At 38.1% G+C, this 24,051-nt stretch overlaps 1 protein-coding gene across 4 annotated transcripts in view; it reads left to right on the top strand.

Annotated features, from left to right (window-relative positions):
- The window catches only part of LOC126202895 (calcium uptake protein 1 homolog, mitochondrial), a 236,704-nt gene that overhangs the window by 70,681 nt on the left and 141,972 nt on the right, over positions 1 to 24,051 (top strand). For 2 of the 4 annotated variants that reach the window (XM_049936971.1, XM_049936969.1), the window contains exon 4: positions 11,949 to 12,114. The exons of the other annotated variants lie outside the window; for them this stretch is intronic. In XM_049936971.1, coding sequence (XP_049792928.1) covers positions 11,949 to 12,114 — 166 coding nt within the window. The remainder of the gene's footprint in view (positions 1 to 11,948; positions 12,115 to 24,051) is intronic. 4 annotated transcript variants of the gene reach the window in all.

The following is a 24,051-nucleotide window of genomic DNA, read 5'->3' as shown; positions in this document are numbered from 1 at the left end:
TAACTTTCTGTTACTTTTAATGTATCATTGATATTTATCAGGAAGATTTGTAGTCCAGCCTTCAACTTTCATGGTAAAAGTGTATGCAAACCTACTTCATAACAATTATTTAAATATGATGTTTTGGATTATTTGCAAAGTAAAAACTCTGTGAAAAAGACAACATGTGTCAAAAATGAAATTCTATCCATCAGGTTTGTCTGAGTTCTTTTGTCCAATTGATACTACAGCTCTTTTGTCCAATTGATACTACAGTGTATGCTTATCTCATATTAAACACATCTCTCTTTGTGTGTATCTTCATGTTTTCATGGCACCATAATTGAATCACTAAAATTCAGGTGCGAATGAACATGAACCCTATTTTTTTTCTAATATTTTGACTGTATTCCCTTTTGGCCATCTTCTACATGTTGGCCCACTCTCAAGGTGACCAACAGGAATGTACTGAAATATTATGAGAAGGAAGAGGGTTTAGGAGGCTACACACTTGAACTTTAATAATTCACAGATCTCTCTGTCTCCCATAGCCACCATTCCACCATTCTAAGTTATCTTTCTCCATCATGTTGTTGTGTGTGATTAGTGCTAGCCTTTTATAATGAGAAAAACAGAACCTGTGTAGCATTTAGGAGCTATGAATTTGACTGGTGGGCATGCTTATATAGGTCATTGTTTCCAGTCAGCATATCATTTCAGTGTGTCACAATTTTGTATTGCATCGTAAATACTACAATGTCCTCTTTGAAGCAGGTCATTATATGGAACAGAGAGAAAATAGAAAAGTATTTTTTAATCAGAGGCAAACAGCCCTGTAAAGTGTGAAACTGATCATACATTTGTGTGCAGATATCTTCTGTGCAGACATTTCAGTGTGTACAGTTAAGAAACATTTTGCAAACAGTTACAGATAAAGTTAGGTCTCAGTGCTGTAATTCTTCTAAGACCACACAGTAAAAATAATGAAAAAATTGCTGGATCTGTCTGTGATGAAGGACATGGGTCCAGATAAATTTAGTGTTTACAAGAAGGTAGTTGAACTTATGGTAGTGGTAGCTTTATACATGGAACTGTTTTGTTTTGCATTTTGTGATGTTGTCCTGGGTGATATGCACGAACCCGAGCGCTTACCGCTGCGCCACTATGCTGTAGAAAATTATCAGTCGTAGAGAGTATTTCACCGCAACGGTTTATTTTAACTGTCGATTTTCTCGACAACGGCTGAGAAGTGCATCTTGGTGCTTTGCCACATTACACCTCTGGCCATGAGCTTGTATTATGCGCAGTATGAATCGAATCTGAATTTCACAATTGGTGACCTCCCTTTGTTAGCATCTATCCCACAATGCCATGTCTTGTAGGCGATGACATCTCGGTCGGCGAATGACTCCGATCCAGGTAGAGAGGCATTCTCACAACGGACAATTGCTAGAATAAACCATCCACTTCCAGTATTGCCTGTGCCAGCATCAAGACTGAAATTAACACGACATCCACGAAAAAAAAAGGTCCGTTCAATATGACACTTTGTGCAGTTCCATTAGTTTCAAGTTTATTCTCCAAGCTTATTATGTGTTTGTAGACTGGCATGCGATGGCACCATTGATGATACACATGTCGGCGAGGCATAGTGTTTCAATGCTGTTGCTGATAGAGCTCACAGCAGAATGATTCCGCTGGCGTGCACTGCCCGCTTATATAGTGACTGAACGACCTTGGTTACATAACGCAGCTGATAAGGGACTTAGACTCTGCAGGCACCAGCAGGTGGGGGTTATCCCGGACGCGCACACTAGCATCACTAGGTGTGCGCGTCTGCTGATGCGCCAGCCTGGTGCCGAGCCAACCGGGTTGCGTAACCAGCTGGCTAGGCGCCCAGCGGGCAGTGCGGCACTATGCTTTTTTTTTTCAAACTGTTGCATCCTTGAGCCCCCGGTTCGAGATGTACCCTTGTCCAGTTAATGGCTAACGCTACAGATCACACTTTATTAATAATTATAATACAAAGTGAGGAGGATTTCAGGCAGAAAGTCAAAGCATTCAATTACTGTCATAATGAACAACTGAACTTTTCATGTTAATCCTACTGAATAGACCAGAAAATAGTGATTTATTAGTCAGAATAATTTCTGCTGTATGTTGGTATTCTGGTCTTCATTTCAAAAGAATGAGCACTGAGATGGGGAGATGAGTTGAAACTTCAGTTCAACCAACAGTTGTGCTTACGAAATCCATTTACTGTATGGGGTTTGGGTCTGTAAGCACAGACCAGATTTTCTGTAGTCTCTGTCTGGTTGCATGTCAGTCTGTTGTCTTGAAGCTCAAAATCTTATTCAGTATTTGACAATGTTTGCAGAAAAAAAACCACCACCGCAATTTTAGTTTCATTTTTTCACAAATTTTACAATCTCCAAAGGTCATATTGGTGGAACGATCAGCAGTTTTTCAACTTCATTAAATTGTTAATACTTACAATCACGTCAGCACTCGCAAACAACCAAGAGTCCAATGGGAGAATTACTCAGATAAATTGTAAGGTCACTGCAGCATAAGTTAATGAAACACTGTCTGATAAGCAGTAGTAGTCCTAAAATATCACTAACCAAATATTTAAGTTTAGCGCAGAACATGATTCATATTTACCTCAAACGTTACAGTTCACATACAGTATTGACATATAGTAATTCTTCAGGTAAAAGTACATTACAATAATTTACTTAGCTCAGTTCCTCACCACACTCAACAAGAGCTTGTACAAATGACAATGACAGTTCAAGCCTACTAATAACCAAAATACAATTCAGACAAAATATCCATTAATTTGAGTTACAAAAATCACTTGAAAGTTTTTGCACATTGATATTACTGAGTTTTCGCAGTTGCCAGTACATGTTTCTGTGAACAACAAGTGTACAGCTATTGCATGAGTAAATTCCTGGAGTAGACTTGACATAAATGTTTCCTGTTTGCAACCTCAATCAGGAGGCATAGACTGCTGATCTCGAGTGACATCCGACTGTGTAAAAGACTAGCATTTGAACAGATTGTTATTGCAGAAACTCCACAATTATTTCCTCCAAAAATGGCCAGGTTAAATTTTGTTACTCAAAATGGATTATAAGTATTGATAAAAATTTGATTTACAAATTATGTGGTAATTTAAGAATTTAGAAAATTGGTGGAATCACTTCATGCATCTGCATTGGGAATATCTTACTTAAGGGTACAAGCATCATATAAAAATTATTGTAAGTTATTCAGAAATCCTAATTAATGGCTCAATCAGATAATGAAGTACATCACAGGGTGCATAAAAATCAGGCCGAGAAAATTATAATGGTGATGGTCAGAATCTAACAAGCACTGAGACAAAATCTGCAGTGGAAAATGCAGCTACTTTTAAACTGAATATGTAAATTGAATTTGTAAATTAATTAGTTTCAGAGAATTTGGAGTACATTATTTGTAAGTTGAATGAACAGTCTTCATAAGTAGTGGTATCACTATGATCAGAAATCACAGTACAGCTCATTTTATTATGTATTGTGCTAGAATCTGCAGTTAGGTGTAATTTCTAATTAACTCATTTCTCAGTAAAACTAAATGCATCATTAGAATCAGCACATCAGAAACATTACATTGGATAATGAATCTAAGTGGGAAACAGTTTTGCTGATGTTTTGATATATTGAAACACTTCCTACATATACAATACTTACAAAATGAACAAGATCTGAAAAATAAGCAAAGGTGGGAAAAGTTACAAGTTACCAGTTTGCTTTGTCACAGCTTTTACATGTATGGAACTTATGATGCATCACCTGGTCAGGTGAAGATACATTATGGCACATTACAACTTGAGCTGCTAATATTATTTTGGACATGATGTGGGAAACCAAAGGACAGTTATGTGAAAACATCTCTAATTTAAAATTCAAATAAAAAACATGAATAAAAATAAAGAAATTGTATTAACAGGAGTGATGTCTATACAGTGAGAATTTATCAATTTTTAAGCAGTGTGTCAGTCATGTGATATCTTCCACAATCATTGCATTGTTGTATGTGACTTCAGAAATTCTACATCACTGTAATGAGCGTTCCTTGAGGAATAAGACCAATTTTTTCGTGTAACATTTCTTAGGGCTGGCAAGGTCTTCGGCTGATGTTTGAACTCTTCAGATTTAAGATACCTGTATAGAAAAAAAAAATGCAGGGTGTAAGGTCCAATGATCATGTTGTCAAGGGGACATCGCCACATCTGGGAATCGTCTGTCTTAGCACTTGGAGAGTAATTTGAGCTATGTGAGCAGTGTGTCTGCTGTACTGATAACATACCTAGTCAGTCTGGGATGCATTGGGTCTTGGTGCAAAAAAAAGTGTTGATCATGTTAGAGTATAGTTGAGAGTTTACTGTCCCAGTAGCATCATCCTCTTAAAAAAAGTAAGGTCCATTTGTCCTGACTCCTGTACTGTGCACGTTACAGTTACTTAGTCATTATGCTATGCATTTTCATGCAGCTCATGAGGTTTCCATCCACTCAGATACTGGAAATTTTGACAGTTAACATGTCACAATCAATAAAAATGTGCTTCATCACTGTAAAGGACTGCAGCATCTTCAAGCTTACTTCCAAGGATATTTGCACACGATCTTATGTGATTGTCATAATCACCTTCAAACAATTGTTGAATAACGAACATGTTGTAGAGATGAAAGTGCAAGTCCTGTTGAAAAATTTTACCCTCACTTGGATGAGAGAAATGAAGAGCTCTAGCATGTTCCCAAGCTGATCTCTTTGGAGACTGTTAAAACGAGCACCGTACTGTGTTAATGTTTTCTGTATTTCGAACATTGCTTGGACTTCCTCCTCTTTTTTTAATCATGTCACCACTAGTTCCAAAGTTTGCTAACCATAAGCTAACTGTTTTCTGAGATGGAACTGTCCCATAAAGGGAAATCAGCAAGTGTCTCCATAAGCACACATTGCAGGAACAGTGGAATGACTGTCTAACAGAAGTTATTCAACAGTGTAACATGCTCTTCGCTCATCCACAACATGTTTATAATTCATTATGGATTACAATTTACACTAATTGAAGATCAGTTCTGTTTTTTCAATGTCCTATTCAGTCTTCATTGTTTTAATATTACTATGCCAGTATTTAGCTGTCAAAGTGCATGTAAACAAAACTTCCCACTCCATAGACATTGTTCATGTTAATGCAGGTTCTTTGTTTTGGCCCCTCTGTTTTTTTATTTGAACTTTAAATAAGGGATGTTATTTTGCTGCACCCTGTAGTTTTGGATTTGTGGAAATTATTCAGCATTGAAACTTTTGAACAACTATATTTTCGCAATTTATTGTTTTAATATTTCACTTCACACCTATGAAGGGAAAACTGTTGTGTGGGCAGTCACCTGGCGGAGTGTCAGCTATAAAATCTAGGAACATCGTTACATTAATAAATATGGCAATGTAAAGTCATGGTGGAATGTAAATAGTTGATGGAGTGAAGATTACAACTCACTGAATAGTATAGGTGTTGAGTCATTGAAAAGCATACAAACAAGACTGAAAACATTGCTAGCGTTTGAATGAATCCTTTTTACATGCACACGTACACAGTTGTCGACTGAGTTGAACGTAGGATCCAGGGCAGAAGTAGAGATGGCTGTGGGGCAGGGTCTTGCAGAGATTGAGAACAGTTGCAACGCATCCTTTGATTCCGTACTCCTCTTGGCATCAGTCTCTGAATCCCCAATGCCCCCATACCCACTTCCACTCCTGCCCTAGGGCCCTAACTTCACTCCTACTGCGCATACACCCTAATCCTTACAGTCTCCCCTTCCTCTGTTCAGTCCCCCCTTCCTCTGTTCAGTCTCCCCTTCTGCTGTTCAGTCTTCCCCTCTAAAGTCACTCCTCTACATCATCATCATCATCATCATCATGCATTACATGAACTCACAGGTGCAGGTGCCTGTGCCACATTCCTATGCCATGCACCTTCAGCCTCTCACTTGCAGCCATCAGCCACCCTTTCCTAACCCTCCCTCCAGCCCCCAGTGTGCTGTATCATCATTATCATCATGATGTGGGGTCGGCATTGCTTTGCTGGATCCTTCTCTTCCATAAATGCCTATCCAGTGCTTCTTCTCTGAGTCATCCACTGTTCTCCTGATGTACTCATTCCTTAGTCTATCCTTTTGTGTCACCACACTCATCCACCTTAACATTATTATTTCTGCCACTTCTATCTTTTTCTCTTGGGCTTTAATAATTGGCCAAGTTTCTACGCTATACAGCATCACAGGCCTCACCACAAACTTGTAAAGCTTTCCTTTCATTCTGCAGCTAACCTTCTTATCACACAGGAGTCTGCTTCAGTTTCCTCCAGTTCATCCATCCACAATTTATTCTGTGCTGTATTTTGGCCTCCAGTCCTCCATCACTTTGCATGTAAGACCCTAGGTATTTAGATTTCTTGACCAGCGTCAGTTGTTCTCCTTGCAGGTTAATATATGTATCTTTGGCATCCTTGGTACACATATACTCGTGTTTTCATCCTGCTAATTCTCATTCCCCTTTCCTCTATAGCTCTCCACTGTTCAAGCTTGTCTTGAAGTGAAGTGCCTCCTGGGTGGGTTCAGAGATTACAACATCATTGGCAAACATCATGCTTCAAGGTGCCCCAATGGGCCTTGTTCTCTCTGATTCCACCCAATACAACCCCTCACTCTAGCCAAGCTGGAGAACTGCAGTGCTGTTATGCTTTTTAGTCAGTTGTCAGTTTTGTTTTTGTGGCTTTTGATGACCAAACGTCTTTACTAATTGGTGAGTTGTGGGCTGTACTTGTAAGTTATTAAGATCATTAATAATTTAGACTGTAGGTTCTGGAGATATTGTGTCACTGCAATAATAATAGACCGTGTGGCAATCACGCACCCAGGACAGAAAGAGATCCATGATGTACAGGTACGCAGGGGAGACAACACAACATTGATTCTGACTATTACCTAACACGCATCAAAGTCAAGTTCAGCCCCAAGAGAATTTTCTGTAAGAAAACTCCCCTACTGAAATTTGACACAAAAAAAGCTCTGACTCTGGAGTGAAAGAGGCTTGGGAAAAACAACTGGAAAAACTTCCACAAAAAAAAATCACAGAAAAAGCACAAGCCCTCATTCCTCTGAAGAAGAACACTGAGCACCCATGGTGGGACACTGATTGTGAGAATGCACTCGTCACCAGTAAATTGGCATACCAGAAATAAAATAGTAACAAGTCCTCAGAAAATTTACAGTTGTTCAACGAAACACAAAAGATAACAGCAAAAATTATTAGACAATCCAAGAGGAAATACCTGAAGGAACAGCTATAGAGGACAATTTCTGTAACTACAACGCAAGAGACTTCTACAAGACGTTTGCAGGGCACATCTGAGGATACGCACCACCGAACCTCAGCTTTAGAAATAGTGATGGATAATTGGCACTGACGGATAAGGAGAACTGTAAGGTGCTGGCACAGTACTTCTCAGAACTTCTCAACTGTCCAGAACCCACAGAGAGATTTCCAGAGGAAGAACCTACAGACAGACACACAGACTCACTACCCCCGACACAAGAGGAAGTCCACAGGCACATCCTCAGCCTCAAAAACAACAGGACATCTGGTGAAGACAGCATAGTGGCCGAACTACTGAAAAACCTCAGACCAAACTCACTCGGAGAACTCACACAGATCATCACAGGCGTATGGACATCAGAAAAGTTGCCAGACGACTGGAAATGTGCACTGATCCACCCTCTGCACAAAAAGGGTGACCCCACAGATGTGAACAATTACAGGGGAATCTCACAAATACAAGTCACATGCAAGGTACTCTCAGTGTGCCGACTCCAAAGAACACGGAACCAACTGGAACATAAGATTGGCGAGTACCAGGCAGGCTTCCACCCTGGTCGCTCCTGTGCAGAACAAATCTTCAATCTGGAGACTACCCTGAAAATCAAAGCCCTCAGGAACATTCCAGTCATATGCACCTTTGTTGACATCAAGAAGGCAGATGACTCCATCAACCACCAGTCATTGTTCAACATTCTACATGAACAAGGTTTGGACAGCAAGACACTGTGACTGATCAGACACTGACAGACACGATATCCAAGGTGAAGTTCAAGGGGGAAGTCTGCAAACCCTTTGAGATCAAGACAGGCGTTCGCCAAGGTGACGGACTCTCACCGCTCCTCTTCAATCTAGTGCTAGATAAGGTCATCAAGGAATGGGAGAAAGAGCTGCACCTAGTGCTAGATAAGGTCATCAAGGAATGGGAGAAAGAGCCGCAAATACAAGGCCATTGGAAGCCAGTGTGACTTGGACGACCCAAGGACAAGCTGGAAGTCGGCTGTCTAGCCTTCACAGATTATCTGGCACTATTCATAGATAATAAAACTACATCAATCAGACTGATGGAAGTACTCAAAGAGTGCACAGAAAAAGTAGGACTACAGATTTATTTCCAGAAAACTGAGTTCTTCTGCACGAAATTGAACATTCCAAATTTGAACACAAAGTATGGCAAGATCAACAGGATCACACACTTTTAAGTACCTAGGTGAAGTACTCGAACCAACAGGAAAGGAGAAAATTGCCCAGAACACTAGGTTATTGAAAATGAAGAGAGCCTTATACAGAACACAAGGTATGTACAACAAGAAATGTTTGTCCACCTGCGCCAAAATTCATCACTACAACACTGTAATTAAACCTGAAGTGCTATACATCAGTGAGACACTGATGCTACACACAAAGGCCGACCTTGAGAACATTCTCACACAAGAAAGAAAAATCATTAGGAAAATTATTGGGCCAAAACTCATGGACGATGGATATAGGCTTCACTCCAGGGACACCCCAGAGAAGTTCTCCAACATTGCAGCCGACATTAGAAAGAGGTGACCAAAGTTTTATGGACACATAAACAGACTCCCACAGACCAGACTCACTAACAGAATCCTCAGGTACATCCAGAGACTCAAGACCACTACACTGTGGATGACAAAAGTCAAAATTGAGCTGGAAAGAGCTCAGATGATTCAGTAGATGTCGTGGACAAAGGCATCTATAGATACAAGGTGTACAATGGGAAAAGTGATGTCAGAGAAAACAGCACCTAAAGCCCGTGCACGGAAGAAAGGAAGAGAGCCTTTAGTGAACGAATGGAGGAGTACTGGAAGAACAGAAAGAACAAGTAGTTATGAATGTAACGCGTGGTCTGATAAGTCCTGTAACGTGTGTAATAATAACAACAACAGCAGTAACACCAGACATCACAACTATGGAGAAGTGAAGGAGGAGGGATCATTGACATTGCCATATCAGTGATAGCACCATCAGTGAAAAAAACAACTCTTAAAAGCTGATATGGGGAATTGAAAATTGAACTACAGCAACTCTGGTGTAAACCAGTAAAAGCGGTGGTCCCAGTGGTTTTCAACACATGGGAACAGCACCATAAGATTTTAGTGGGTTCTTGAAAACCATTGGTATTGATAAAATATCCATCTGCCAACTACAAAAAGCCACTTTACTGGGATCTGCACGAATTCTCCACCTATACATCACACTGTTCTAGATGGTTGGGAAGTGTCTGACTTATGTTAAAATAAGAAATCCAAGCTGTTGAACACATTTGCCGTGTTTATTATTGTAAATAATGTGTGTGGTGGTGGTGGTGGTGGTGGTGGTGATGCAGATGATGATGATGATGACGATAATAATAAAACAACTACTTCAGAGGGAAATATTCTCAGAAAGCCCCATGAATTAGGCGTCATGAACATGCTCCCATATTTAATTCATCCTTTCTCTCCCAGATTTACTTTAGATATTGAGATAATAGTTTTTTCTGCTTATTTTGAATGAATGAATGGGTGGGGGGTCTGCCTAGACAGTTGTTTGATTCTGCAAGTAAAGACAGTTGTCTGATACTGCAAGTAATAGTATAACTTGTAAGATGTGGAGTATGTTTCACCTGCTCTTTTCCATGCCTTATTTTCTATACCTCACTCTTTGTCTAGCCCCACAGCAGAGTCACAAAAACATTGTGACTAATTGGAGAATATAAATATAGTCTTCAGTATTCCAGAGAAAGAAATTGACTTTTGAGATACTGGGGAACCAACCTTTCTTTTTGATTTCATTGATGCAAAATTAACATTCATCAAACTTCATAATGAGTTACTACTGCCATTTTTTAAGTGTGTCACAAATTTTTAGGAATTCTCTCTCCAGCAGTACATGAGAGCTGAAACATGTCCTGCTGGAACTACTCTGGAACTGAACCATTGTTTGTTTTGGCAGTTTGGGTTCCATAAGGCAAAGTGTTCATTGGGGTACAAACTATAATTCATTTACAAAATGTGGCAAAAAGTAGGTACACAATGATGACATGACGACATGAGTTCCAGTAATTTAGAAAATAGAAATTGTGGTGATTCCTAATTTAGGGCAGATATAAATAAATGCTGCTTATCTTTCTCATCTTTACTGTTATTGAAGGGGAACAGTACGAAGAAAAGAAAAAGAAAATGCACTTTACTAAGCAGCAACTAAACTACACCTCAATCTTCTGTTCCAGTCATTGAATGTAATTATACCTCTTGGTGTTACATTAAAATCTCTGTGGTTTGTGTTATTTTTGCTTTATTGAAAATGTGTGGCCACGGAATTGTATTATGTAGTGTGCATGTATGCATTCTTGTTATACTAAATGTTTATCAAGTTGATGTAGCCAAAACCTGGGGATTCACAAAGCTTGTTTTGTTGGTAGTTTGCTCCATAAATATTGTAGCTGCATTCCATAGTGAGTGATGGGTAATGCCATTGTAGTTTGTGATTTTGCTTGGTATTTTTTTTTTATTACAGTCACATTTCAGCCTTCGCAGTATAAATTCATAACAGCTAAAGACATGAATGATTGCAATACCTAATAAATGGATAATGTTTTACAGTTTAGAAAGTATCTGGGTGTTCTGCACAGAGTTTTGTCTAGTCTACTAATGAACATTAAACACAGAAAATTGGGCATGCTTTTGTTCTTCCTTGCATCTATCTCCTTAAGTAGAATGAAACATTATTTCAGAAATGAAGTTTGAATATGAGTAATTTGTGGTTGCATTTACAAGTATTTCTTTCTACACTTAAAACGTTCTGCTGTTTCTGTACTTCTGCTATTATTAATTACGTAATACTACACCATAAAGAGATGTCACAACAAACAATCTAGCACTCAGGAGACTATTGTATAATCATTTGATTTCCTGTGAACAAATGACTATTTCTGGTGCTAATTTATGATGAATAGGTGGGTGTTACAGAAATATCTGTGCTAGTTGTTCGGTTCACCTGTACCTTCTGTCAACTCTTCATATACCCATTTCATGGGTTACTTGCAGGAACTGCAGAATAATGAAGTTTATTGGTAGTTAAAAGAATCAAGCAGTATTGCATCAGCGTCATAAAGGACTCTCAAGAAAATTTATGGGTCCATTCCTACAGTGATTAACTATAAAGAGGTATCATTGTAAACATTGTGTTTTATTTTGTGTATTCTTTTCCAGAAAACAGTTTCTCCTCCCCCTCCCCCTTTAAAACTGTTATATATTTGTGTCTACTTGAAGGAAAATGATTTTGAATTATGTGAAAAGTACAGATCTATTTGTGTCCAAAGCAAACATAATGTGGAATTTTGTGTGGCATGTAATGACACTTTTGGATGCCAGTAAGTGGTGTTTTTAACTGCTGTATATGAGTTTTCATCCTGTGTTGTGACTTACCTTCATAGCTTATTTACTGAAGTTCAGCAAATACTAAACTTGACTGATTTTGCTTTCTGGCTTCCTAACCAACCCACGGTTCCTCCCTGCCTTGATGTGTCTGCAGATTATGGAATATGAGAATCGCATACGGCAGTACTCCACTCCGGACAAGGTGTTTCGTTATTTTGCTACCCTCCAGGTGGTTCATCCCAGTGGAGAAAATCATGAAATCTACATGACACCAGATGATTTCTTGAGATCGATGACTCCTGGCCTCAAACAGCCCGATGGTAAAAAATGGAAGTTGTGATTGGAAGCTATTGCATTTATCCTGTAGCTTTTTGATGTTAGCTTGTGATGTTGTAGTCCTGCTACATACGTCCTTACAAATCACACATATTTAGCCAACCAGAATACAGGAAAGAAATGTCAATGTTATGTACCTGATAAACAAAATTACACTAAGCACTGGGATTGGTGTCAGGAGGAAGGGGAAATAAAGTGACAGTTTTGTTTTGTTTCCTTCCCTTCTAACTAGAAGAATGTTTTTAATTTTTATATTGTGTTGTATGTTAATTACAGGAAACTAACTCCATTTGCTCTCCTAGTGAAATGTTTCAGGTAGGCAAAAACACATTTCTTTCCTGAAATATTAAAGCCTGCCTAGCTTGTGATCATAATAATTATGCCTTTTTAGTCATTGTATTTAATGTTCATGCAGTGGCACCAATTATTAAGACTTTTGACAGCAGTGTGGTGCAGATTTGGTACCACTGCATTTTCTGAATTATAAACCTAGACAGTAGCTAAAAACTGAACATTGTCATAAAAATGTTTAGTATAAAGGTAGACACTTAACATTTAATGGTGTCTGCATTGTTACAAAAATTATTTTAGGCCTATAAAGAAAAGAAATGTAACATTATTTTGAGATTGAACAGTAATCTTTACATATAAGATACTTAAGTAAATTTCAAAACACAATAAAGCAGAAAATGTAACAAAAAATCACACCACTCCATCTTTTCTCTAATGGTACAGCAATATCTTGAGATGTTCAAGAAGAAACAGGCAGTTACAGTTGCAAAATGGTTTTTTATTTGTTAATTTGTGATGCACTTCATTCTCAAAAGAACATCATCAGACATCTTGAAGAAGAAAAAAAGTTTCTTCAGTACAAATTTATGAGCCAGAAATCAGCTTTATTTAAGTGACTATGCAGCTTTATAGTTTATTCCTGGCTCATAAATTTGTACTGAGAAAACTTGTTTTTCCCCCAGATGTCTGATGATGCTCCTGTGATAGGGAAATGCATCACAAATGAAGTAAATAGAAAACCATTTTGCAACTGAGCCTGCCTACTCTTTCTTGAATGTAACTGAAGGTCATAGTATTTACTGCTAAGAAAAACAGAACTATTATAATTTTCAGTAGGCCTGCGTGTGACAAAACCATCTAACCCATGAAATGAACAGAAATATATATTTACTTCTTACACATTTTGTCACATACATTGATTTTATTCATAATAATGGTATTTGCTTCCAAATTCACGACTCTGACATAGAATTGTGGTGTTAGTGATCTGCACACACAAAACAATGACAGGTACTGAATTTTGTAGATGTAAATTTGTTCTTAGCTCCTCCACAAAGTGCACATTTTCCTCTCTTCCTTGCTGATGAAGTTCTTTTAGCTCCCACTCTTGTGGGCTACATCTCCTCAAAAAGTCTTCAAGTGTAGTGGCAGTGACACAGTAGTTGATTCAATAATTAGGTTAATTAGGTATGGTTTCTTCATCTGATTAGCTAAATTCTTCAAAAATGTTCTTGTACTGACTGGTTCATTTTGATGATTGGCTTTGTAAATTATGAATGCATTTATTGTTGCTATGTTGAGTAATGCTTAAAACAAAGCCAATGGTCATTTCCTTGTCACTTGTCACTTGGAAATGCTGTATGTGCCACATAACTCATCCGCTGTGTCTGCTTCTCCTTTTGTCATATTATAATCAAAAATTATCATAGGCTTCCCTTTCTTTTCATCCAAGCTCCACCATGCACTGTTGAAAGTAGCAACAATTTTTTTTTTTTTTGGAACATGTGAGACAAGAGTTAAAGCTTTTTGAAAGGCACAAATGTTAAATGGTACAAGCAACTGCATGCTGATTGTGTGATAGAAACTGTCTAGGCACTTTTATTTTATTTTTAGGCAGTATACCAATAGTAATGATACTTTTCTGTAGGAGAGAGAATGTTAACGAGTGTGTGATCCTGAAACTGGCTCTGTCAATCTGTTTGGAACATGAGTGGGTTTATTTGATTGACAGAGGCCCATATGATTGTTTCCCAAAGCAGTCTTGTAAGTTGTAAGTACAGAAAGTTTCAGCTTCACAAGCATCACATACAATTTTTCATGCCAAACTTGACAGGTTTGTTTGGGACGTAAGACATGAAGCTGCATCTGCCTTGGAATTGTTCTAGCTTTTCATAGTTGTTATATATTCACTAGGGTTGTAGTAACGTGAAGAATTTTGTGTAAATCAAGGGTTTTTCTTGTGGGTGCTAGCTTATTTTGCTCCCTCCCCTCCCCCCCTCTCCTTCCCCAATATAGAGTAAATCCAATAGTGCCATAATTTTCCCTTTCGTTACTTCTCTGTGGTTACTGTATGTGGAATAATTAGGGTCAGCTGTGCTCTGCATTATATATAAGTTAGTACATGTAATTACTTCATCAATCATGTTATCATCTATCATGAGTGAGACACATTGCTTCTCTGACCTCGAACCCCTGGTGTTCCCTTTTGGACCAGGAAAAATTTTTGGGATATTCTTTTTCAGTGTTTTTTACTGACCTTTGTATGGAATTTTTGCCCCAGAGTGATACCATCTGTCCTCACAAAAAAATTAGCATGGTCTTCTAAATCAGATTCATTGTCACTGAAATCATGTGCAGAATCCAAATTATGAATTACATCATCTTGAATTATAATTTCCTCTTCATCATCTGATGAGTTCAGACAAACTTGATTAAGATGTTCATTAGTTGTAGAAAGAAGTTTTTCTGTTGCCTCATCTGTTAGGCCCATACCACATCTGAGCCTGAAGAGGAAATTATATACTGTAATCGAATAATACCCATTTTCATATTGTGTGATAAATTTATTGAGAGTTAAACTAATTTTTACAAAATAAAGTTAATTTTTGGTGCATCCCAATATATAATTAAACTTTATACAATAAATAATTATTAAAAAGAATTACAAAATCAATTTACAAGGAAAATTAGATATAATATGAAACAATTTAAATCTTATACCTGACAGGCAGTGTGGTGCAAATCTCCACCAGTCATGCACACTCTAATAAAACTTTATTTAGACAGACACAGTTAAGCACAGGAAAGTCAGAAACTTCAGTGAATAGGTAAAAAAGAAATACGGCATCTTCAGTATTGCAATGAAAATTAGCATTAAAAAAGAAAAAAAAAGCTGGTAGCATATTTGCACAAGCACTGCCGATGTTTTCATCAGTGTTCACAAACTTCTGTTGCATGTGAGTTAATTTTTGCATTCCAAATCCATTTTATAATGTTGAGTTATACAGAAAATGTTCTGCTCCCTTCTTTGTAGATGCTCTTCATTAAGCTTTATTTTAATTCTGTAGTTCATTGATTCTTATCTCCTCCTCCTACCAATGGCATCTGATTGTCAGGGCTACCATGTTTGTGTTAGTGGTTTAACATTCTAGAAACTGCTTGTAATTACAGATAATCTGAATGGTGTGTATTGTAATGTTGCACAAACACAGTATCAGAATTTCAGACCGTAACTTTATTCAGTTTCCACTTGAGGGATATGCTAAGACACCGAATGAAGTAGTACTTAGTGCTTAACACACTTAATCAAGAAGTACATTAATGCACAGTCTAGCATGGAGCGTACATCTGTTGAATAAACATTAGTCTGGCAAGAGCCCTGGTGTGCTGGCTTATATACAGCTGTTTGGCACATGGTGCAGCACTTGCTGTGCCATCTGTGCCAGTGTGTGTGGGCTCTTTAGGCAGGCCATGGAGCCGTATGCTGTTTAATTGTGTGTGGTGTCTGTATAAGTTTACAACAGTGTAATACAAGGCAAGATCGGAAAGTCTTACTCAATAATTTTTTTTCTCTCATGGTATTGCAGCTGGAATGTTGAAATTTCATGATGATACAGTTTGAAATTTTTGCTGCAGAGGGTGTTTTTATTTCATTTGCAACTCTAGCAAGAGAAGCCTGGGCTACAAAACATACATGGCACACTTGTTACCGCCATCCATTTGTGAAGAGCAGCGAAGTGTAGTTCAATATTTGTAGGCCAAAAGGCATAAATCAAGTGAAATTCGCAAAGGGGATAACTGTATGGACCTCAGCAGTGTCTATAGGTGATGTGCATTCTTCCAAGAGGGCCGTGTGAACCTTAATGATTTGCCCAGTCTGGCAGCTGGTAATAGCTGCAACCCTGTGAAATGTTGGAGCTATTGAGGCAGCAGTTTTGAATGACTGGCATGTGAAACTGCGAACATTATCACAGCAGTTCAATATTTCCTATCGTGTGGTGTACGCTATTGTTCATGACATGTTGAAATCTCATGAAGTTAGTGCTTGTTGGTGCCTAAGAACCTGACAGACAACCAGAAGCGCCAGTGAATGATGACAAGGTTGGATCACTTAACACATTATGCCGCAGGAGGGCATGACTTTCTGAAGGGAATTGTCACTGATGAGTCGTGAGCATACCACTACATGTCAGAAACCAAGCAGGCTTCAATGGAGTGAAAACATGCTGGTTCTCCAGTACCCCAGATCACACAAAATACAGATTGACTGAGTGTGTGATCTGGCAGGCAACCCTCATCAGGGAACAGCCACCAGGCAGTGACAGCCTTACTTGTGGCATCAACTGCTAGATGGCACTCCACTCAATGAAATTTGTGGCAACCTTGGCCGACTGCAAGCAGCCGCAAGTCACTTTATACTGGCTAATTTCTGCGTCACTAGCAGATCAAGTTACCTTATCAAGTACCTGCTAGTACATCAATCATGGAAGGAACAGGCAGACAAGTCATGAACTAGAAAATTCAGGTTTCCCGTCAAAGATGAAGAAAGATTTCAGAAGTGGATTTTGACTCAATACTGCTCAAATTTTATTGAAATTACATGATTATATAATGCGGCAACTGTACATGCTGCACAAAAGCCATATGATACTTTTAACTGAAATCATTGCTGCCATTTGACATTTATTTCACTGTTGCGATTTCAGCTGTAAGGACATTTTCAAGTGCAGGGTGAAAATTGAAACCTATGAAACATATGGCTAATGAAGTGCAAGGCATAACGTAAAAACATTTAATAAACAATACAGTTTAAGTAGTAGTATTTAGTTGTGACATTGCACCTTAAAATAGCTCCACAGCTGAAACTTCGATAGTAAAACAAATGAATGATAAAAACTTAGTCTGATTAATGGTGGCAATTATTGTATTTAAAGGTATATTATGACTGTTGTTCCTAGTTAAGGAAAAATCATCATATGAAATCATTTCATTGTTCTAAAGCCTGGTACATACTACAGTGAAAGAAAGTGAACGTGAGTGAACTAGCGTAAAGCCTGGTATACAAAGCAGCATATGGAAGTGAACAAAAGTGAACTAGCATTTAGACAGATCACCACTGTTCACAGGAGAGAACACAAGAGGGCGAGCATAACTTGCCAAACCTGCTAACTGTACATATTTTTTTTTAATAACCCTCTCACATTTCACACAATAACAGCACTAGTTATAAAAAAGATGTGAATCTTTTATGTAGAGGAATGATTATTGTGCGTGCTGCTTTTGATGAAGAAAGCAAAAAGGAGTAGTTAAATAAGTATGTAGGTGTCTGAATTCTTATGCAATTGCGAATTGTGTCAAGATAGCACACTTAATGCTGAATTGCAGCTCCAGCCTTGTTTAGCATAACTCTGAATCTTTGCACATACATCAGTTGAAGCTTTTCACCTGTTCCTCATTACACTCGAGGAGGAAATTTAAAATCAGAGCATTAATAGCTGATTAATCACCAAAAAGCTGTTCACAAACAAAACAGTGGAAAATGCTAGCACCAAAGCAGAGAAGACACGAGTTTCCTTTGATGCTTCACTAAAAGACCAGCAACTAGCTGACCACCAGCACATGAATGCGAATTGAACATGATGGAATATTTTCTTACCCACCATTTACACCTCGCTCTGGTGAAAACCAGGCTCAAGGAAGCAATTCATTAGTGCTCTCTGCCATTTCTTCTATTATGCGGTGTCTGTCTGATGAGCATTTACATGATAATTAATGGAAGGAACATGACAGAATGAGAATTTCATTATGCAAACACTTGCAAACATTGAAATAATGCATTCACTGTTAAGTTGTTTCTTTCACTAAAGGGAAAATAACATTTTAGACAGGATCTGTTTCACTTAAAAAGCAAAAAAGTTACCTTAAAGGAAGAAATTGAAAATTGGTTGATTCTGAACATTTTCTAAAAAATTGGAAGCATTGTGGATAGTGAGTGAACTATGACTCAAACATGACTGAATGTCATTTGCTCAAACTTACCTACCATTTACAGATGAGAGAATGCGGTTTGCGCTAATGTTTGTTTGCTTAGTATCAACCAGGCATAGACACAACATTCTCAGAATTTAAGGACTGATATGTAATGTAGAACAGCCTCTTGTATGCATGCTAATTTATGTAACGATCTGAAAATGAAAGTATTTAAAGTAGTGCAAAAAGTTTGAAAGTAGAGAGATCTGTTTGCAAACCCTTGACGAAAAACTACTTTTTATAAAGCTAACGCTGCTTAAACTATCAAGGTTATTAATGAAATATGAATATATAGTTTGCATTTTCTCTGAGAGACAGTTACGAGGGTGGTTTGATGAGTCTGGTAAATTCACACAAAAGAATTTTTGTTGTATCTTAATGGTTGGTAAGCTTGACTATTCCGAGGATCATACCAAGAATTTCAGTGATGTCAGCATAAAGGTGTCTGTATCGGCCACATAGGAAACCATCGACAAAATCCATAATATGGTAATGCAAGGGCACTGAATAAAAATTCCTGATATTGCTGAGACTGTAGGCATGTCAGCTAAGTGAGTGCATAATGTCCTGCTAGAAGAAGTGCCTATGAAGAAGCTGTATGTGAGGCGGGTGCTGCAAATGCTCACAGTCAACTAAAAGTGCATTCAACACAACATTTCATTCATGTCTGGCTGTGTCTAATCACTATGTTCAAGACTTCTTGCACCGATTTGTGACTGCTGTCGGAACCTGCTCCATCATTTCACACCAGAGTCAAAATGGCTGTCAGATCAATGGACCAAGGCTGGTGAAAGTGCACCAAAGAAGGCAAAGACCATTTTGTCAGTTGGTAAGTTGATGGCCACTGTTTTTTCAGATTCCCAAGGAATAATCCTCCTAGATTACTTGGAAAAAGGCAGAATCATAACTGCACCCTATCATGCTGCATTGTTGGATAGTTTGAAGCTTTTGGCTGAAGAAAGACCAAGGTCCTCATGCAAAAATGTGCTGTTTCACCAGGATAATGCATCATTCCACACATCAGTGATGGCAGTGGTGAAAGTGCATGGATTGGGCTTTGCATTATCTCTCCACCAACCGTATTCTCCAGACATAGCCCCTGTTTCCTAACTTTGGCTTGTTGGGAAGAATTTTTCTTTAACTGAGGATTTTAAATCAATTTGCTAAATGCAAATTATGTTAAAGTTGCAGAACTATATTCAAAGACAAGTTTCGTAAAACTTTTTCAGAACTTAAGATATGAAAAGCTATGTGGTTTGCTTACATTGTGTTGAAGTGACAAATAAAAAATCAGTACACTACACTAATCCAGTTCATTGTATTTCCTTCATCATTCTGCCCCATTTAACTCAAAGGCGATAACGTGTTTAATCTGAGCAAAACAGTACTGTTCGTGACCGTAGTAGATGTGTTGACAGTATATTGAAGATGTTTAAAGTATCACAACAATTTTTTTAATAGCATTTTTGAATACACAGATGTTCAGTGCATAGATGAAATTACAGTCATTTACATCCAATTGTAATCAGATGCAAAATGTGGTTGTGGTTAAGAATGGCTAAAGAAATAGTTACAAAGGAAGCCAAAACTGTTTCTTAAGCTTGTTTACTGCCTAAGTGAGAAAAATTAGGGTCATTATAATTTAGCTAATGCCAATACATCCACTATGCACAATAGAGGCTAATGTTGATAGTGTCAGGACAGACACACAATTGTACTCACATTGTACTTACTACAGGAACTGTGCTCAAATCATTTACTTGAATAGCAGTTGTAATGAGCTGTCTGCACATATTACTCATCATTTTAATTTTTATATGGTGCAGTGAAATCAGCGTGTGGTGTTGTAGATGTTCATTTTAATGTCAGGCAGGAGCAGTCGGATGTAAAACACAGGAAACAAAACAGTGGTGGGTGCCTGTGTAGTTGGACCATCCACAATTGTGTAGCACTGCAGCTCATGGATGATTGCTTATATTCAGATAAATTTATTCATACTGTTCCTAACATCTGATAAACAGGAATCACCAAGAATCACTATGATATTATTGGCAAGTGATTACCAACAGTAAAGAGTGAAGCAAGAAACAAATTACTGAGACACGTGTAACAAATGTTCTACAGGACTTCGAACTGAAAACCAGTTGGCTTCTGACAGTTACCTATTCTTTGTTTATACTAGCATTGGCACAAAATTCTAAGAAGTTGAGAAGAATGTGAGAGCTTTTAGTGTAATATAGCACATGGAGATACTTTTACCCCCATAATCCAGGGTGACAAATGTGTAAACCATGAAACTGCATAAATGTGACAATTTATCAGAAAGCCTTTATGGCAGTGCAACTTGCACACAAGCACTGCATCAGTGGAAATGTTTATAAGCATCCACTTTCCATTCATTTCATTTATTTATTCCACACATAACTGTAAGAAGTATCCCTACAGCAGAAATAATTTTTGACTGTAGAATTACAAAAGTTAATTGGTGACTTTCATTCTTCAATTACAGTCAGCTTTGGGGTAAATGCACTCGGCTTGCAGTGCACTGGCCTTCTGCTAAATGCCAACAAATCCATCCTCAAACACTTCACTGTAGAAATAGCATTACTAGCTCCGTGACATGTATAAGTCAGTGACCATCATAGCTCTGCCTGTGGCACCTGTTGTCTGATGGAAAAACTATATATGCAGTTGACTGTTCCACTGTAAAGGACAGTCAGTCTATTTATTCTGTGATCTGGGCCAGTATGTATGAAAAAAATTCAGAGCAATTCAGTCTGCCAGGAAAGTGCTTGTGACAATGTTCTGGGATATGCATGGTGTATTAGCGGTGGGTTTTGCTGAACACAGGACCACTACAAATGCTGCAGCCTACATTAAAACTTTGGTTAAGTTGCATTATCTCCTTCATGATAAATAAAACAGTAAAGCTGACAATGTCAAACTTCTTTGTGGCAATGCTTGGCCACATGTTACTGCTCCTATTCACGAGAAAATCACCAAATCTGGGTGGGAGGTGTTCCAGCTTCCACCTTACAGTCCAGACCTTGCACTGTCAGACTTTCATCTGTTTGGTCCCATGATGATATTTCTGGCCGGCCAACGATTTGCAACAGATGCAGAAGTGAAATCAGCAGTCCTCAGATATCTATACTCCAACCAAACAGACTTCTACGAACAGGGCATATTCAGACTGCTACCACAATGGGAGAAATGTGTTCAGAACGTTGGTGACTATGTAGAAAAGTAGATAAAAGATGTAAGTTCACTTGTGATTTTTGTTTTGTTACCAATTATACATTTTGGTTATAAAATTATTGTGCGCTACTTTCCAGTTTTCGCCGGCCGCAGTGGCCGAGCGACTCTAGGCACTTCAGTCTGTAACCGCGCAACTGCTACGGTCGCAGGTTCGAATCCTGCCTGGGACATGGATGTGTGTGAAGTCCTTAGGTTAGTTAGGTTTAAATAGTTCTAAGTTCTAGGGACTGATGACCTCAGATGCTAAGTCCCATAGTGCTCAGAGCCATTTGAACCATTTTTTTTCCAGCTTTTCTTCATATATTGCTTTATTCCCAAGGCAAATTTTACTCCCAAGGCAAATTTTCGATTATTATTGTTGAATGAAATGGTGAATATTGTGAATGCTAAAGCTATTGTGGATGTAAATATATTTTTTCATACAGTGCTTCTAACCTACTGCCACCACGCCACTTACCAAGAGCTCTGATGACAGGCCAACAGTCCAAAAGAGAAACAGTGTTTCCTAGTAATATTTATAACTGTTCATGAACAGATGAATGTAGTTGCTAAGGAGAAAAAAAACCCAACTCTCTTGTGTTGTTTGATATGGTTCACCGTGTCCTTACATCCAACCGCATATCATTAGTCTTCATAATGTACGGAAATTTTAATATAAAAATATCTTCCCGATTCATTTTACACATACTTCTTGCATTCTATGTTTCATACTTTCCCTTTGTGCATCTGATGTTTAAACTTAATATATAAGGTGGCACAGGCAAAGTGGAAATTTTGAACATTAGTGTTGTCAACACTAGCACTGAAAGTTGTTTGGAACTGATATGTAGTTGTAAGTATGTTGCCATTAAGTAAGCATGCAGCAGTGGAATGGCACAAAACATTTTATCGCTGTGAAAGGATTTTACAAGCAACATGATAATGTGACTACTGCACAAAAGGTATTTCGACAGTGTTACCAGCTAGTTCATCTTGGACATGTCCCATTTGCTCATGCAAATACAATGAGGGGGGCATAATTTTGAAGAAACTGATTCAACCTTGAAAAAGAAGCCTTCAGGCGGAATTTGGACAGTACATACCCCAGAGAACTTTGCAGCTGTTTCCATTGAGAGGAGCTCTTGCCACTATGCCACTATGTCTGCTAGTGATTGGGTGATGAAGAGTACAAGTAATACTGCACACATTAAAGACTGGGTAGCAATTAAATGTACAGGACCCTGTGTCGCATACAGAATTTAGTGAATGGCTTTTAGCTAAAATCATTGAGTCCGCCAATTTTCTTAACAACATACGGAAGTGAGATGATGCCCACTTCCACTGTAATGGATACATTAACAAACAGAATTTCTGTTTGTGGCCACAGGAAAATCCTTGAGAGTTTCAAAAGCTTCATTACACAGTGCCAAGGTTGCAGAATGGTGTGCTGTATCATGTCATGGTGTTGTAGCCTTTTTGAGTGTAGGATAGTGTTGCAGCAATACGTAACATCTGCTCAGTATGTTGATATGCTTTTGAGACATTCTGTACACTGATATTCTGTACATCGAGACATTGAAAACATATTTTCAGCAGGATGGAGCCAAGGCACATACTGCCCAACAATCAGTGAAAGGCGTGTAATTTCATGTAATAGTGACATTTCATGACCTGCGAGATCCCCTGATCATAGTGTGTCTAATTTCTTCCTGTGGAGACATCTTAAAACCAAAGAAGTGCACATATCATGCAACTATTCATGAACTGAAACAAGGTTGAAGAAGAAATCACTACCATACCCCAAGGCATCACTACCATACCCCAAGGCATCACTACCATACCCACTGAGCATTCCAGAGTTTCCATAACAGGGTATTAGAATGCGAACACCAAAGGGAGCACATCTTTCTGATATCTTTAAAAAGTGAAGAGACAGTTTGTGCATTTCATAATGAAAACATAAATTAAATACTGCATAAATGCACTTTTGTCAATAGAAAAATGTTTTTCCTGTGTTTATTACAGCAAATTACATTACTTCAAAATTTCCCATTTCCCTGTGCTACCCTGTATTGTCAAATTTTCTATTTTTGTTGCACATCACCAGTGAAATCAGAGCATTTACTCCTTACACATCATCATTTCAACATTTGAAAAAATTCTGAAAAGTAGGTTAAATGTTAACATATTTCCAGTGTTAGAGGAATGAATAACCACATGTTAAAGATGAAATACTAAATGCCAGTGGTGGCGTGTGATCATATGTTAATGTGCTGCTGTACACTGTAAATATTGCACTAAAATCATGCCATTTATCTTTGAATGCAAGCTGGAAACACACAAAAATTTTGCCATTTCTGTTC

This window comes from Schistocerca nitens, chromosome 9 (genome assembly GCF_023898315.1).
Source record: "Schistocerca nitens isolate TAMUIC-IGC-003100 chromosome 9, iqSchNite1.1, whole genome shotgun sequence".
NCBI lineage: Eukaryota > Metazoa > Arthropoda > Insecta > Orthoptera > Acrididae > Schistocerca > Schistocerca nitens.
This window is presented reverse-complemented; position numbering and strand designations above follow the sequence as displayed.